At 51.4% G+C, this 16,020-nt stretch overlaps 1 protein-coding gene across 1 annotated transcript in view; it reads right to left on the bottom strand.

Annotated features, from left to right (window-relative positions):
• Positions 1 to 1,591: 1,591 nt before the first annotated feature.
• The window catches only part of rpa1 (replication protein A1), a 38,713-nt gene continuing 24,284 nt past the window's right edge, over positions 1,592 to 16,020 (bottom strand). The window contains exons 13-17 of the mRNA XM_084467350.1: positions 15,036 to 15,168; positions 10,121 to 10,297; positions 9,192 to 9,299; positions 8,767 to 8,853; positions 1,592 to 2,283 (exon numbers count right to left, since the gene is read on the bottom strand). Of these exons, the coding sequence (XP_084323476.1) occupies positions 2,182 to 2,283; positions 8,767 to 8,853; positions 9,192 to 9,299; positions 10,121 to 10,297; positions 15,036 to 15,168 (607 nt within the window). The 3' untranslated portion in view covers positions 1,592 to 2,181. The remainder of the gene's footprint in view (positions 2,284 to 8,766; positions 8,854 to 9,191; positions 9,300 to 10,120; positions 10,298 to 15,035; positions 15,169 to 16,020) is intronic.

Here is a 16,020-nt window from a genome sequence, read left to right as displayed (position 1 = left end):
AAAGAGTCCCCCCGGAAGAGTCAAAACTGTTACTTTAGCCGGCCATTAGCAGAAGACAGGATGGCTTTGGACCAAATACAGTCAGGACCCTGCACTGGGGAGGTGGCTACAGCGGCCCAACACACCAATAGCATCCAGCTGCAGCCCCGGAGATGGGGGCTGTAGTGTGGTAACGGGGCCTGTGGTGCGGCAGCTCGACAGGCCTCCGTTCACAGGCCCCCCTGCCACCCCACAGGCCCCTCTGCCACCCCACAGGCCCCTCTGCCACCCCACAGGCCCCCCTGCCACCCCACAGGCCCCCCTGCCACCCCACAGGCTCCAGCTCCGGGGCTGCAGCTGGATACTACTCCAACACACTGCCCTCCAGCGCCCTCATTGGCTAAAAAGCCTCCCAAATCCATGTTATATTAGTTTTCTTCTTGCAATGTTTACTGCAGATGAGCTCCTGGGCGAGACGGGCCAAAGCCACCGGAGGTCGTGAGGGTCGGCCGCCCACGCTCCCCCTGTGTTAAAGCGGATTTCCCCTCCCCCTCTGAGGAGATGCATGTTATCGCCGCTGTAAGTACGAGCGAGTCTAATCCGGGCAAATAAAAGGAAAAGGAGGGGGAGGAAAAGTGTGAAAATCAATTTGACGTGCAACAAGATCTAATTTTCAACCGAACACGGTCCGTGCAATCGACATAATCACAAATTAGAACAAGGAAATAGGTGTGTGCTGCCCGCCGTGCGATATTCCTTTATTCATATAGCTGCGTTTCCCATTTGCAGATAGCAAGGGAATCCAAAGAGTGGAGTGAGGACGAGGATATAGTCCACAGGTCACGGGAGACCCATCGCAACAGAACCTCGCTAAACAATGATCCTTATTTTTTAATTAAACCGCAACATTGATTTAATTTTAGAGTACCACAATACACACGAAAATATAATGCAGAATTTTAATTACGTGACTGGATACGGAGGCGGAACAGGCCAGGTTCCAATTAGCGGTTAATTAGGTCTGCGCGTCACCGCGGGACCGAGCCTGCAGACACACCAGCCGCTCGGCCGCAGAACCCAGCCGCCGCGTGCTGGGAGGCGTTTACACAGAGCGACGCGCCGCAGCAGCAGAGGCTGGGAAACGTCACGTTTCGCAGCTCAGTTTAGAAGGAATAATAAGAACAACACCAGACGTGTACGACATAACGTAGGAGTCTGGTGGAGAACGAGAAATGTAGGATAGCCGTCGCAGCAGCAGCTGGACAGTAAAGGTTTGTGAAGCTTCTTAAATTGACACACACACACACACACACACACACACACACACACACACACACACACACACACACACACACACACACACACACACACACACACACACACACACACACACACACACACACACACACACACACACACACACACTTTCAGGGGGGTCCCAGGAGATGAGTTCAGTGGACCAGCCGCTAAACACGCTGTGATCAAACCCTGCTGACAACTCGTCTACGTGCGAGTCTACCCTGGTTCTGTAATAAACAGCAAGGCGATTGTATTTCGGGTCATTTGAGAGATTTCCTAGAAAAGTACAATAAAGAGAAAAGGAGAACCATGATCATTTTGATTATATTTTTTAATTCTTCAGCATTGGACCCAAAAAAACAAATGCAAAACAAAACCAAACAACATAAATACATCGCTGTGTTTCCCGTTCCCTGTCGGCTCCGCAGCGGTCTGCTCTGCCTTGTTACTCGTCTCGCGAACCCCGGCAGAACAGACCGTCTTATCAGGTGTCGCCAGGTCCAAATGGCATTTTACAAACGTGCACCAGGGTTAACCAAACCACGCACACGCACAAACCACACACTTCTGTCCCTATTCGCAATAGCTGAGCGATCCTTGATCAGTTTATTAGCTTTTGTTCCATTTTTATTTAAACCAAAACGTGTTGTTATCTCTGTTATATCTATGTTGTTGGAGTTCCCTAGAGAACCAGTAATCTACAAACCAGTTATGTATATACAATCAAAGCAGTCAACACAGCCAACCGCTGCTTTACGTCCTGTGACGCCTTACGAGGTGAAGAGCTGGGAAATGAGGGTTTAACGTAAAGGAGCCGAAACAGGGCAGGCGCCATCGGTAGAAAGGAAAACACTAAAGAAAATGAGCTATTAACACGGACCGGACATCACAGAGACAGCTCCCCTAGACGGCCATTTTGCGGATGTTCATGATCAGTCTCTTGCTGTACTCCTTGTGGTCGACGGGCTTCACGTCCATCACCGTGGCCTTGATCCGAGACTCGTCCTAGAGAGGGGAACAGACAAACAAACACACAAACAAACAAAGAGTGAGGCCTGAGGACAGCTCACAAGCCATCAGACGCACGGCGGTGGTGGGAGCAGCACAGAGCGACAGACACACAGCTTCTGTACATGTTGCGAGGCCCTTCAGATGTTTGTTTGAAGCCTGCCGTCCCTTCTGCGAGGATATAGGCCCCGTTTAAAGACAACATGGCAGTAAAGATAATGATGCCAATACCCTCGAGGCATCCTTACCATCCAATAACTTTCCTTAAACAAACTCTGCGCTGCATTCTAGAGTATAGTTATTCCCAGTAATCCCAATTAATCCTCCCCTGAAATACAGTCCGGGAGAGACGGTGGGCTCAACGTGAGATATGATCGTACCCGGGTTGGGCAGCGCTGTGGCGTCGACTGCCATTAAAATGAGGATCACCACAGAGAAATGGGAGTAGTGGCGTTTTTTTATCAACGCCATCCCCACCTTCACGGCCGTCTAGACAGGAGAAGGTCATTGGCAGCCGGGGCCATCATTCTCCGCGTTTAAAGCGCAGTTACACACACTTTGTCTCCATTAATCTCCCCTTATACCCATGTAGGTGAGATGTAAATCATCCCCGATCGGGTTGGCACTGACATTTTATTTTAACAAGATCCACACGCTGTCCTCGCCCAAATAGGTAGAGTAACCCCCGGCATCCCTTACATAAGCGGGGGAGAGGGGCTACGATGCACGGGTCCACCCTCACTCCGCGCCGCCCCCCCCCCCCCCCCCCCGAGCTACGCGGCTATGCTAAATATGCTAATGAACCAATGCAAGAACAACACATTATGTACGCAAGGCCGACGCCCCTCAGGAGCCCTATAGGGGTACGGTTGCCCTGGTGGTGGTCCACCCGCCTCCACTGGTTTGTGGGGCGAGGCGGCTGATGGGCAGAGCTGAGCTCAGGCTAGCGCCGGGCAGGGTTAGCATTGGCCAGGCAGGCTGGCGCAGGCTAGTGCTAGGCAGGCTAGTGCTAAGCTGGCCTAGCAGGCTAAACTCTAGGCAGGCTAAGTGCTAGACAGGCTAGCTCTAGGCAGGCTGTTTGTGGTGCTGAGCACTCTGCTACAAGGCTAGAGGTGCCCGAGCTATAGGGGGCTCCACATTAACATAGCGCTGAATAAGGATGGGGGGAATCAAGTAAACGAAGACTGTGTGTGCGTTCGTGCCTTGACTTAACACACAGTGCACGACAAACATACACACACACACACACACCCCCTGAGGGCGAGGCAGCATCTGTGCGTGCTGACGGTGTTAACAGCAACAGCGGTGGTGCTACAGTTAGTTCCCGCGGCTTTGCAGGGATTTGCATCTGGCTGGCTCTGTGAGAAGGCTCTGCCGTTAGCCCTGGGCCTGGCCGGGCTCCCTCGGGGCGGCGGCTGACGGCACGAGGGGAAGGAGGGGGCACGGTGTTGGCAGGGTGGAGCTTGTAGCTACCAGCCCCTCTCTCTCTCCCTGGGTAGCTGTTAGCTGCCAGCGCCAGTGAGAGAGGGGCTGGTAGCTTGAAGCAACAGGTAGCTACGAGCTGAGTGAGTGAGTGAGTGAGTGAGGCTGGTAGCTTAAAGCTCCATTGAGAGAGAGGAGCCAATAGCTTAAAGCTACCAGCTACTAGCTCAAGGCTACCAGCCCCTCTCTCTAGCTACGAGCTACAGTGAGAGAGAGAGAGAGGAGCTGTTAGCTACGAGCTACAGTGAGAGAGAGAGAGAGGAGCTGTTAGCTACAGCGAGAGAGAGAGAGAGAGAGAGAGCTGTTAGCTACAGTGAGAGAGAGAGAGAGGAGCTGTTAGCTACAGAGAGAGAGAGAGAAGCTGTGAGCTACAGTGTGAGAGAGAGAGGAGCTGTTAGCTACAGAGAGAGAGAGAGAAGCTGTTAGCTACAGTGAGAGAGAGAGCGAGAGAGAGAGAGAGAGAGAGAGAGGAGCTGTTAGCTACAGAGAGAGAGAGAGAAGATGTTAGCTACAGTGAGAGAGAGAGAGGAGCTGTTAGCTACAAGCTACAGTGAGAGAGAGGAGCTGTTGGCTACAGTGAGAGAGAGGAGCTGTGAGCTACAGTGAGAGAGAGAGAGAGAGAGGAGCTGTGAGCTACAGTGAGAGAGAGGAGCTGTGAGCTACAGTGAGAGAGAGAGAGAGAGAGGAGCTGTGAGCTACAGTGAGAGAGAGAGAGGAGCTGTGAGCTACAGTGAGAGAGAGAGAGGAGCTGTTAGCTACAGTGAGAGAGAGAGAGGAGCTGTTAGCTACAGTGTGAGAGAGAGAGTGGTAGCTACCTAGGCTGGTAGACTCACTCTCTGGTGATGAAGTGCCAGAGCTCTGCTACATCTGCCCTGTGGAAGCCCATCATGTCATGACTAGATCAAGCCGGTCTAGAGGGTTGTTCAGACTCTGATATCGTCCACATTTGAGCGCCAGTGGCTGTGGCTGTACCTGCACTAGAATTTAGTAAATGAATCGATGGATGGAGGCTGTGTAAGAATGGATGTAATCCATGGATGTAATCCACTGTACACACACAACGGTAAAGTTGAGTGCTGCTGGGTGTTTAGTAACACGGTCGAGTGGTGCACAGGCAGTGAGCACGTTGAGCTGGGCGAAAACCGGAATACATTTCCATGCGACAGGCCTTCGGTTAAAAAGAGAAAAAAAAAAAAAAAAAAAAGGCTGCAAAGAGAATTTTTTCCCTTCCAAGAATAACATGAAAAATGTTGAAGCAATGCGGTGGAAGATTGCTGCCTGCAGACACGGGTCAGCTCGGCGGGCATTAATTCAACCCGCCCGGTGCGATGGACCCAATTGAGCTGTGCCAAAAGTGAGGACTCTGGACACGGCAGGCATTAACTCGCCCAAAGCAGCCGCCGGAAATAAGCGTGGAACGATTTGACGGTGCAGCGCGCCAAAAAAATAAAAAAACATCTCCGGAGAAACATCATCTGAGCCCCCGCTGGATTCTGGGCCGTTTTTAGGGGACTAAAAAGAGGAGATACTGTCAGGGTCGATTCATAGAAGACCAGGACAACGGGACAACAGAGGTCCGTACAGCAAGCCCGGGCCCCTGAGGCGCAGGGCCTTAGTTTGGGGCCCTAAATCCATCATCCACCCGTGGGGTCGGAGGGCTTTGACAACTAGGTCCCCCTGCCAACGAGAGAAAGTTACAGGCTGGGGCCGCTACTTCCTCACATCAAAACGGCCCTGCCCGGAATGGGTGGTTTATCAAAAATCTTTGGGAACATTTTAATGACTTTCTTTTTCTTTGGTTATGCACCGATATATCATCGACTCCCCATTTCTTTTATTTGTGTCGCCCATGGTTGGTTTTAGTGTGACTTTTATGACCCGGTGATCAGAGTCGTTAATGTGGGTCGTATGGAGCCACACCAATCCTGGGGCTTCTGGTTAATGGCCAATTTAACGAAACAACAGGCAGTGGGAGACCTAATTCAAAAAGTAGTCCATTAAGAAAATATTAAATAGGATTAAACCCTGTTCTTCTTCCACTATTCCAGTTAATACTCCAACAAACTAAACACTTTCTTTTTACCTATGCTTTTTTTTCCTCCGCATTCTCCTTTCATAGCAAGGTCGTTCCACTTGAAGGCACCCCTCACGACGTGTGAGCGGCAGAGAGCCGGGTGTAGGAACCTCCCCCGGCCTATCAGGTCATTTTTGAAGAGATAAGAAAGAAAATCGAACCTCAACACAACTGTATACAAAATACAGCGGTTGAGATCTTCTGAGTAAATTGTTATTTCAGTTGAGACTCGTTACTTTGTGTGTGACATTTGCTGGTGAGCGTGCGAGGAAGGAAGACGCCGCTAGTCATGTTCTGTTCCCCAAAGTCCTCCCCACTGTTTTATCTGGGCTTCGAAAGTCCCCCTTTCTGCACAAAAAACACCACCTGCAATGCCCTGGCCTGGCCTACAGCTCCATGGCTGATCTCACCCCGTTCCTCCAGTGATTAGCCCTGGTCTCTTCTTGCCAGAGAAGCAGGATTTGTGTGGGCAAAAAAAAAAAAACATCAGCCCAGGCATTTGCTATGCAAATCCTGCCACACATCTCTTTCAAACTGGGCGGGATTGAAAAGCCCTGGCGCGCGCGCGCGCGCACACACACACACACACACACACACACACACACACACACACACACACACACACACACACACACACACACACACACACACACACACACACACACACACACACACACACACACACACACACACACACACACACACACACACACACACACACACACACACACACACGTCGCCTCCTTCCTCTGTGGCCCTACCGTTTTGAAAACATTTAAAATGTGTTAAAATGTCTAGACAGGGGGCCTGCAGGGGTGACTCACATCCTAAATACCAGCCGAGTGATTAGAAAGTGAAAAAAAAGCTGTAATGACGGCCGGCCGAGTGTGAGGAACGTGGCGAACGGGGCGAGAGGGAACAGACAGACACTTGACAAGTTTAAAAAGTGACAGGGATATTCATCCAGCGACATTTCCAGAAGTCATGACCTACATGCATTCATCCCTGTTCTGATATTGTAAACGGGTTTGAGCTGTGGAGCTCCAGCACAGTCAAGATAAGATAAGATAGTCCTTTATTAATCCCCCTTAGGAGAAATTCGCAGTGACCAGCAGTACAGTGGGAAGAGTGCTAAACAAGAGTCAAAGTCAGAAGGGAGGATTTATATCCACTGCAAAGTTCCAAAATATTAGATCTGTGTGGATGTGTCTTGATAAGGCGTTTGCGATTTTTACCAAATGGGAGTACAATCAGATCGACTTTGTACTTCCCCAAGAAACTAAATCCCTATCGATTCACCGATCATTTTTACATTTCACAGGTATTTCTAAACCCTACCATACACCGATTCCTGAAGTCGCTGCATTTGATCCGATAAAATGATCTCAAAGTATAATAAGTTTCAACCTCCCCCACAGACCAAAAGAAAAGCAGCAGACTCATCAAATATGTACAGAGTGTGCCCTTCAGAAACCTGCTTACAATAACGCCTCTCAATGACTTGACAGCGCAGTGCTGCAAACGCTTCAGCAAATACATCAAACACCGGAGGACTGCGACACACAAGCGTGGAGGTTGTGTCACAAAACGAAACGGAGAATAAATAAAACGCTGCACCACTTTATCTCCGCCGACTGACAGCTCTGATAAACGCCGGTGGTTTCCCCCGGTGTACCGAGGCCCGTGTGTACCACATCATCGGTGTGTCCATAACACAACCTCCTCTCCACTTCCCGGGAACAATAGCCGGCATTCACAGAGGAACACAAACGAGGGCCCGGTGAAGGTGTCGTGTGGGGGGACACGGGGGCTGTGGCGGCTGCAGGGCGGAGGAGCGTGTCCTTGTGGAAGCAGAGTAGGCACTTTTGAGGATGAAGCCACTGAGCTGTGTGACCGACGGGAGGACGGATGTGGAAGCCCTCCTCCCTGCCTCACACCGCAGGCCTGGCTCTGCCCCAGACCTCGCGCTACAAGCCCCGGCCCCATCGGTTCCTTCAGGCCCTGCTGTCCACGACAATCACAACAAGGGAGCTTTCTGTGTGCAGCCCGTGGGAGACGTGACCGTGGGAGAGGTTCACCCACCTGGGAGTTCACCTGACACAAAGCTCCGCAAGATAGGCAGCTTGTATGGAAAGGGAAAAGATCGCCACCATTTTGAATCGCATTTGTGGGCTTATTGTTTGGCAGCAACGCATTAAAAACCATTGGGTGAGACTGTGCATGAAATCACAAAGGCCTGAATGTGTGCCGTGCTTTCAAAAAGAAGACACTTCACCTTTGGTAAAAGACAAAGTTTAAAGCATGCCCCTTTAAAAGGATTGTAGGTGCTTAGCATTTAGCTTGAGTCCAAGGAGACATACATCATGAATGAGCAGGTAGCGGACTAGGTAGGCCTGGGCAATGTGGCTGAAAGACATCATGATATAACTTGATCCTATTGATCGATAACTATTCATCATTTTAATGACCTAATAAGACTAGGAATTACCATGCTGGATTTAAACACTTCTGTTTGACACTATGATCTTCCACTGTTCTTCATTGCTAAATACTCCAATGTCGATACAACACTGAAAAACACAAATATTGTAAGTAAATATGGAACCGTGTTTATATAACAAAACCAGCTGCTAGATTCGGTGGTGCAGTCTCTTATCGATATATATTGAACATGTTTTATATTGATATTGATCAAAGGTCTATCACGATATGATAACTTATCGTTTTGTTGCCCAGGCCTGGGACTAGGCATCTTGCTCAGGGACACCTACGGGTGGGATCTTAAACCGGAAGCGGTTATAGATCCTGGATGAACAGAGGCAACGTGTGTGTGGGCTGTGAGACCCCCTGAGCGTTCATCTATCCTGCACCCAAGCGAACGCCTCCCTGTGTTGAAGACGTCAGCGGACGTCCGCTGGACTTACGTTGTACGTCTCCAGCTTGACCCGGCTGCGGAACACGAACGTGTGGAAGTTGGCCTGCTGGAAGACCTCGTCGAACGCCGCCTCGTTCTGGAGGGGAAACACGGCGGGGACATTTCAATTAAACCCTTCGGCATTGTACAGTCTAGCTTTTAATGAGCGCTAACAGGACACACCGCTCTGAAGAAACACCGGCTTGGATTATTTCATGAGCGCCTCTTCACACGCACACGCACAGAAGGTGTGAATCCTTGAATCCAATGAACACATTATACACTGCTTATTTATACGCAGTGAAATGTTAGTTTGTTGTGCTTCGTGCCAGAGCATTTGTGTTTCAGATCGGGGGGGGGGGGGGGTTCACGCAGCACCGGGTCTCCACTCGGCTAGACTGGTAGCTCAGCCGTGGGGGGGGGGGGGGTGCTCACCGAGTCCTTAAGCTGCCCGAGGTAAGCCGCATTCTGGCCCAGGATGGCCTCGGCGCTCTCCTGGAAGCACGTCACCCATTGGTTGTCCCCGTAGTCCGCGATGTTGGCCTGCCAGAGAGTGGAGGAAAACGAGGAGTCGGTGAGAACGAAGGCGGAATCGTAAACCGCCTTTCACCACCGGTGTCTTTACGTTATTTAAAGCATGTGTGCGAGCTGCATGAGGAGATGTGATTCCGGTCCATATGGGTGGGTATTCATGATGAATGCATTCACGATGAGGCCGTATGTACACCTTGAGGTACGGTGATGCATACGGGGGAAGAGAGATTCACAGCTTATGTTACCGCTTGTGTTCGGTGGCAATATGCTGATGGCTGAATGGTACAAAACAATAACAAAAAAATATGCTTATTCCAAAAGGGCTGGGCGCTTTCGCTGACTGAAGGCGTTTTTAAATTTAAAAGGTGATATTTCATGTATTTCGGCTCCATACAAACAAAGAATAGGCCTATATTTCAGTTCATCCCTGCAAAAACCAGAAAGCACAGAAAGTCAAACAGAAAGACAATAACCGCCTCATGCAGAATTTAACATAAAAACAAATAAACATGTATTTTTATAACCAGTGTGACGGATAAAGAAGAACACAACTGAGTGTCTCAACACAAAAAGAAGAACACAACTGTCTCAAGTAGGCACCCAGCCAACGTCTGAGCAGAGAGGTCTGGCCCTGGCCCACTAAACGGCTGCCCTGGAACCGCAGGCACTGTCCCTTATGTGTGTGTCTTGGACTGACTGTCTGTCTGTCTGTCTCGGGTGTGTGCGTGTCTGTGACGTGTGCGTGTGTGCCCACGCCAGTGTGTGTCTCATGTGTGTGTGTGTGTGCGTGCCAGTGATTGTGCGTGGTTTTGCGTGTGTACGTCACTCACCGACAGGATGAGCCGGTACTTGTAGTTGGGGAACTCTTTGTCACACTTCTCACAGCGGTACATGCCGTTCTGCTGGTCCACTACCTTCTTGTTGCAATCTGGGCTGGGGCAGGCCTGGTACAGGCAGTTCTCCTTACGCAGGTACACTATGGTGGCGATGCTGCTGAAGTAGTCCGCCTACAGAAACACACACACACACACACACACATTAATGTAGATTCCAACTTTCTGTCCACGTGAGGGCTGCGTGCGGTGAGACATTCGTTAGGAGCGATGCCATCGTCAACGCATTAAAAATAACATTGTATTAACATTAAGACAGAGGACAAACACTGGGAGGTTCAAAATAATGAATTGCATAATTTGACGGAAATCTGCATGCATCGCTCCGACACAAATGCAAAGCTACGACGTGTCTCCCACACGTATTTATGAGCAGTATGAGAAAATGTAAATTATGAGAATTATGGAGGCCGTGCGCATGTCAACAGGCTCTCCGAAACAGATTCCTTCACCTTCACTGAAGAGTGAAAGATTTATAAAAAGACACCGAAAAGCGAGTTGTGAGAAAGGAGACAGCGGGCCGGAGGGGGAGGGGGGAGAGATGAAATGCAGGCGCGGCCTTTAAAGGCTCCAACCCGCCAGGCGACAGACCCCCTGTGATGGGTCTGCCGAGTCAGTCGGGAGATGGGGGGGGGGGGGGGGGGGGGGTGCTGGAGCTGGCTCTGATTGTCATGTAGTGCGGGGCGGCTGAAGTCACACGATTCTGCCGCCCCCCTGCAGAACGGCGAGGGCAGAGATATGGTATCACCGGGCCCGAGTGGCAAAGCGTTTGGGGGGAGACCCAGGAGATGTGCGATTATGATGAAAACAGCCAAAGGAAAGGAACAGCCCGTTCCTCGTAACAGGTGACTCCGACATGTGGCTGACAAAAAAACAAAAAAAAAGAAACATTAGTTTTGCGTAGAAATGACAGCGCCGTCCATCAGGTGTCGATAAACCCAGCAGCCATCCGACAGATCCGCCTCACGGACCTCGTCTTCGTCTAATTAGTGCACGTGTTGCCGCGAGAGAAGCGTCACAAAAAACCGGACCGAAGAGTCTTTAAATGCGTGAACCCCGCATGGGCGACCCTCCGGCGTGCCAGGGAAGATGGTCAGGCCCGGCGGTGTGGTGCGGTGACAGCAGCCTTAAGAGACAGCGGCGGTGAGGAGACACCGAGTGTCAACAGAGGTTGTCCTCCCACCAGCACCTCCGACGGGGTGCTCACGCCCCAACGAGCCGGCTTGTTTTGGACCTGCTCTCCCCCCTTCCCTCCCTCCTTCCTACCCTCCGTCCCTCTGTCCGTCCGTCCATCCATCGCCCCGCTGGCCCTCAAGATGATTGGGTTGTGGGTGCGGAGGGGGGTGGGATGGAGGTTCACTGCCTGGCTAAAGGTGCATTTCCTCGGGGGTCAGTGAGCACGGTGACAAGTGGCCTCCTCGGAGCCGGGGCACCAACAGCAGACCTACCAATCATCCTGCCGTGTAAGTCTAATTATGTTAACACCACAGAACCGCCCGGGGCTAAAAGGCATCTGTAATAGCGTCTAATCCGGGTGAGAATTGTTGATTCCTAATGCCCTGCTTGCACGACTAGGCTTAAAAAAGCATATTTGCGCATTCTGGCTGTTGTGATTCAACCGTAGACAAAAAGGAACAGACTTGTGGAAAATAAAAAAGAAAGGATTTAACAGGAAAGGGACCCACGCCCCCCGGGAGTCCTGTTCACTTACAGTCTTGGCCACCGCTCAATATCCAGGCTGCGGCCCGGGGCCCAGCCTCCTGTTCTCTGGAGGAAATAAACTGAAGGAAAACTAGAATTGATCCGCCGCCTCCGTCCTCCTCCTGCCAACTGCCGACCCCCGGGTCAGGCCACGACAGTTCCTCGACCCCAATTAGCACTGTGCGCACGACATCTGATATCATGTCACTTCAGATAAATAAGCACTTCAGAAAAGCAGTTAACGGCATTGGCAAAAAGAGAGGAATTCACCCCCCCCCCCCTCTAAACAGACTTCTGATTCTCCTGATTTAACCAAATACAACCGTGGCAGTTTCTCACAAAAAAAAAGCAACAATTACAACAACAAAAAATAATAAAGCTTGTCAATTAGGAGTTGGACGTCACGTCGGTGAGACAGCGCGGAAACGGTGACAGGGGAGCGTCCGAAAACGCTGTTCTGCCATCCTCTGTCACATCCCGTGTACAACATGTCCGCCCGGCTCGCCGGAGACCGGACAGCGCGTGTCAGAGGGCAAGCCCCCCGCGTTGGGAATATCGGAGATTGTGACACAAAGAGTTTATGACAGGGATGGGGGGGGGGGGGGGGGTGGTGAGCAATTAATTGTGGCAGATCTTGGTCAAGGGAGTGCAGTGAAAACCTGACCCTGCATCACCCCCCCACCCCTCCCTACGTCAGCGGGGGTCTGGGTCCAGGTAAGCCAGGTTCAAGACGGCCTGAGATGACAGGCTTCTGCTTCCTGTCAGTTCAAAGTCCCCCCCCCCCCCGCCCCCCGCCGGCGCGGCCCACGCTGAGGAGGACAAACGTGCGGCGTCGCGGGGGTCACGCTCGCTCCGCCCTCGCTCTTGTTCTCGCCGTTGAGCGGCGTGAGCCAATGGGAAGAGGGGACGATGTTCAACGGACAAGATGGAGGCACCGATGACCGCAGTGCGGCGAGATGAAGAGGACATGGAGGATGACAAGAGGATGCAGACGAGATGGAGACACTGATGACCGCGGTCCATGTGGCAGAGCGGCGGGATGAAGAGGCGGAGGATACGGACGAGACGTAGGCTGCTCGGGCGAAACGGGACGAGAGCAAAACCAGCGAGATCATTTCAAATGGTAAATGGACTGCATTAATACAGCGCTTTTCTAACCAGTGGCCACTCAAAGTGCTTTACAATTATTGTCCGACATTCCCCCATTCATACAAACATTCACACACTGATGGCGGTGTCAACCACGCAAGGCGACAGCCAGCTCGTCGGGCACAGTCAGGGTGAGGCGTCCTGCTCAGGGACACCTCGACACTCGGCTAGGAGGAGCCGGGGATAGCAACCTTCCGATTACAAGTCAACCCGCTCTGCCTCCTGAGCCACTGCTGCCAAGACCGCAGTGTGTATTGTATTCGCATAGACTCACTGGCTACCCAGACCGTCTGCACCCTCGTCATAATTTGCCTCCCAAAGCGATGTGGATGCCTCTAACTTTGCGGCGGTTAGTTTGTCACGGCCTTCTGCGTCGAGCGCTCCGCGCCAAGAAGAAACACGGGAGAAACAATGAGCGCTGGTACCGCTGAGCCCAAACAGCCACCGGCGTCCGCCTTAATTCAGACCGTACCGCGGTAATAACTTCAGAGAATTGGACCGCTTGACGGCGGAGAGACCATTAAGAAGGGGGCGAGAAGATAACGTCAATGCGATTACTCAGATGTTTTGAGCCGAGGAGCTGTCGTATCTCGCATCACATCGTGGTTATATAGCGACACGGCCCAGTTCTGGTGGCTGGTGATGGGGGAACGAGATTAGAGAGTGGGTGACCATGTGTGTATTTGTGAATCCATGTGTTTGTCCATGTGTGTGTATCCGTGTCCGTGTGTGTGTATGCGTGTCCGTATCTGCGTGTGTGTCCGTATCTGTCTCTCTGTGTGTGTCCGTGCGTGCATTAAAGCTTATAGCCTTGGTACAATGGCTCCACTTTCACAGCCGGGAGCAGAGCAATCTGCACGGAAAACACACACACTCGACAGTACACACAAACACACAGCAAAGGCAAAAGGCAAAGAGACACACACACGTAATCCAATAACCCCTGTGACTCCTCACATCAAAGCAAGGGGCTGAGGAAGGGCAGGAGGCTGAGGAGCGGCGGTGTCCTTGTTAAGACGCTGTGTACCTTTGTGCTTTTTGTTTTCCACAAAGTGGAGGTGTCATCCTTGGTGTCCCCTTTGCTCAAAACCCCCCAAAGTTTCCCATTATTGCCCTCAGCTAAAGCCTAAAATGGTTTTCGGAGCAAAAAGTCATGAAGAAAAAAAAAAAGTGAAAGTTCCATTCTCCAGCGATATGAAGTTAATAAATGGAACAACACACATTAAGAATGTATGCAAACAAATCAAACTAATTATTCACACAGGTTCAGCGTTCTCACCCGTCACTATTCACACACACAGAGACACAGCCAGCGAGCCGGAGTCCTTACATTACGAGCTGAAATTAAAGCATTGCATTAAAACACTTTACTTATGGCAGAGCCCATCGTTTCATTACCGAGCGCCCCAGGCAGGGTGGGGTGGGGGGGCATGGTAAGGGGGGGTTATCCCATTAGGATCAATATGAAGTGCTGAGTGCCGTTTGGGCTGGATCTACATAACCCGGTCAGCGAGAGGACACCCAGGACATGGTGATTAACGACCCGGCGGACGTTCACCCCCCGCCCCCCCTCCTCCCTCCTTCCCTCTTCCTCACGGAGTGAGACAGCGTGGAAGACCCACAGTCACTTAAAAACGAGCACCCGATGACCGCGCCCAATTCGATGATGAGCCCGATCCATCACCGTGGCAACCTTTGGAAGCGGCAAGCAACGAGGAACTTCCTCAGAAATCGAATTCGTAAAAGGAAAGAAAAGAAAACAAATCGCCGCGTGTCCTGCGTTTCCCTCCCTTCCATCTCTTCCAGAAGCGTCAGAGGATCCTGACCAAGTGCCGAGGATTTGCGCGGCCGACGCCTTGATGGCCTCACCTTGAGCCCGCTGCCGAACACACAGGGGGACGTGCCGTGAATAACAACGCCCACGCCGTCGGCACGCCAACCAGACGCTGATGCTGTGGGTGTCGGGGGGATGACGTGCGTGTCAGGGGGGGGGGGGCCTCACCTTGTCTCCGTGGCCCAGGTGCTCCGTCTTGACGTCGCTCAGGGTCTTCCAGTTGGTGCTGGCTCCGCCACCTCCGCCACCCCGCATCTCAGTCAGCGACTGCCCCTCCACGGCGTGACCCTCCTTGTCGTACCTGTGATGTACACACAGAGCAGCACACACACACACACACGTTGACAAATGTGATGGACGCATGCCGCGGCGCTGGGGACATGAATCACGGTGAGGAGATAAATCACAGCACATGGGGCCATTACTGGACGTCTGTTTGTTATGTGTAGATCTATGGCGCTGTCTGTTTACGACACACACACACACACACACACACACACACACACACACACACACACACACACACACACACACACACACACACACACACACACACACACACACACACACACACACACACACACACACACCTGGGGGTCAAAGCCCAACCATCAACCTGCCCAATCTCTCTACATGGGCCCCATCTACAGTATAGCAACACAACTACATGCATCACTGTATGTATCTTTGTACTGGTGGTATCACTGTATAGAAGTATCATTGTGTAGATGTATCTTTGTACTGGGTGGGTATCACTGTGTAGATGTATCTTTGTACTGGGTGGGTATCACTGTGTAGATGTATCTTAGTACTGGGTGGGTATCACTGTGTAGATGTATCTTAGTACTGGGTGGGTATCACTGTGTAGATGTATCTTTGTACTGGGTGGGTATCACTGTGTAGATGTATCTTTGTACTGGGTGGGTATCACTGTGTAGATGTATCTTTGTACTGGGTGGGTATCACTGTGTAGATGTATCTTTGTACTGGGTGGGTATCACTGTGTAGATGTATCTTTGTACTGGGTGGGTATCACTGTGTAGATGTATCTTTGTACTGGGTGGGTATCACTGTGTAGATGTATCTTTGTACTGGGTGGGTATCACTGTGTAGATGTATCTTTGTACTGGGTGGGCATCACTGTGTAGATGTA

The sequence above is a fragment of the Micromesistius poutassou genome (genome assembly GCF_964030765.1).
Source record: "Micromesistius poutassou genome assembly, chromosome: 4".
Lineage (NCBI taxonomy): Eukaryota > Metazoa > Chordata > Actinopteri > Gadiformes > Gadidae > Micromesistius > Micromesistius poutassou.
The sequence above is the reverse complement of the archived record's forward strand: the minus strand, read 5'-3'. Positions and strand labels throughout refer to the sequence as shown.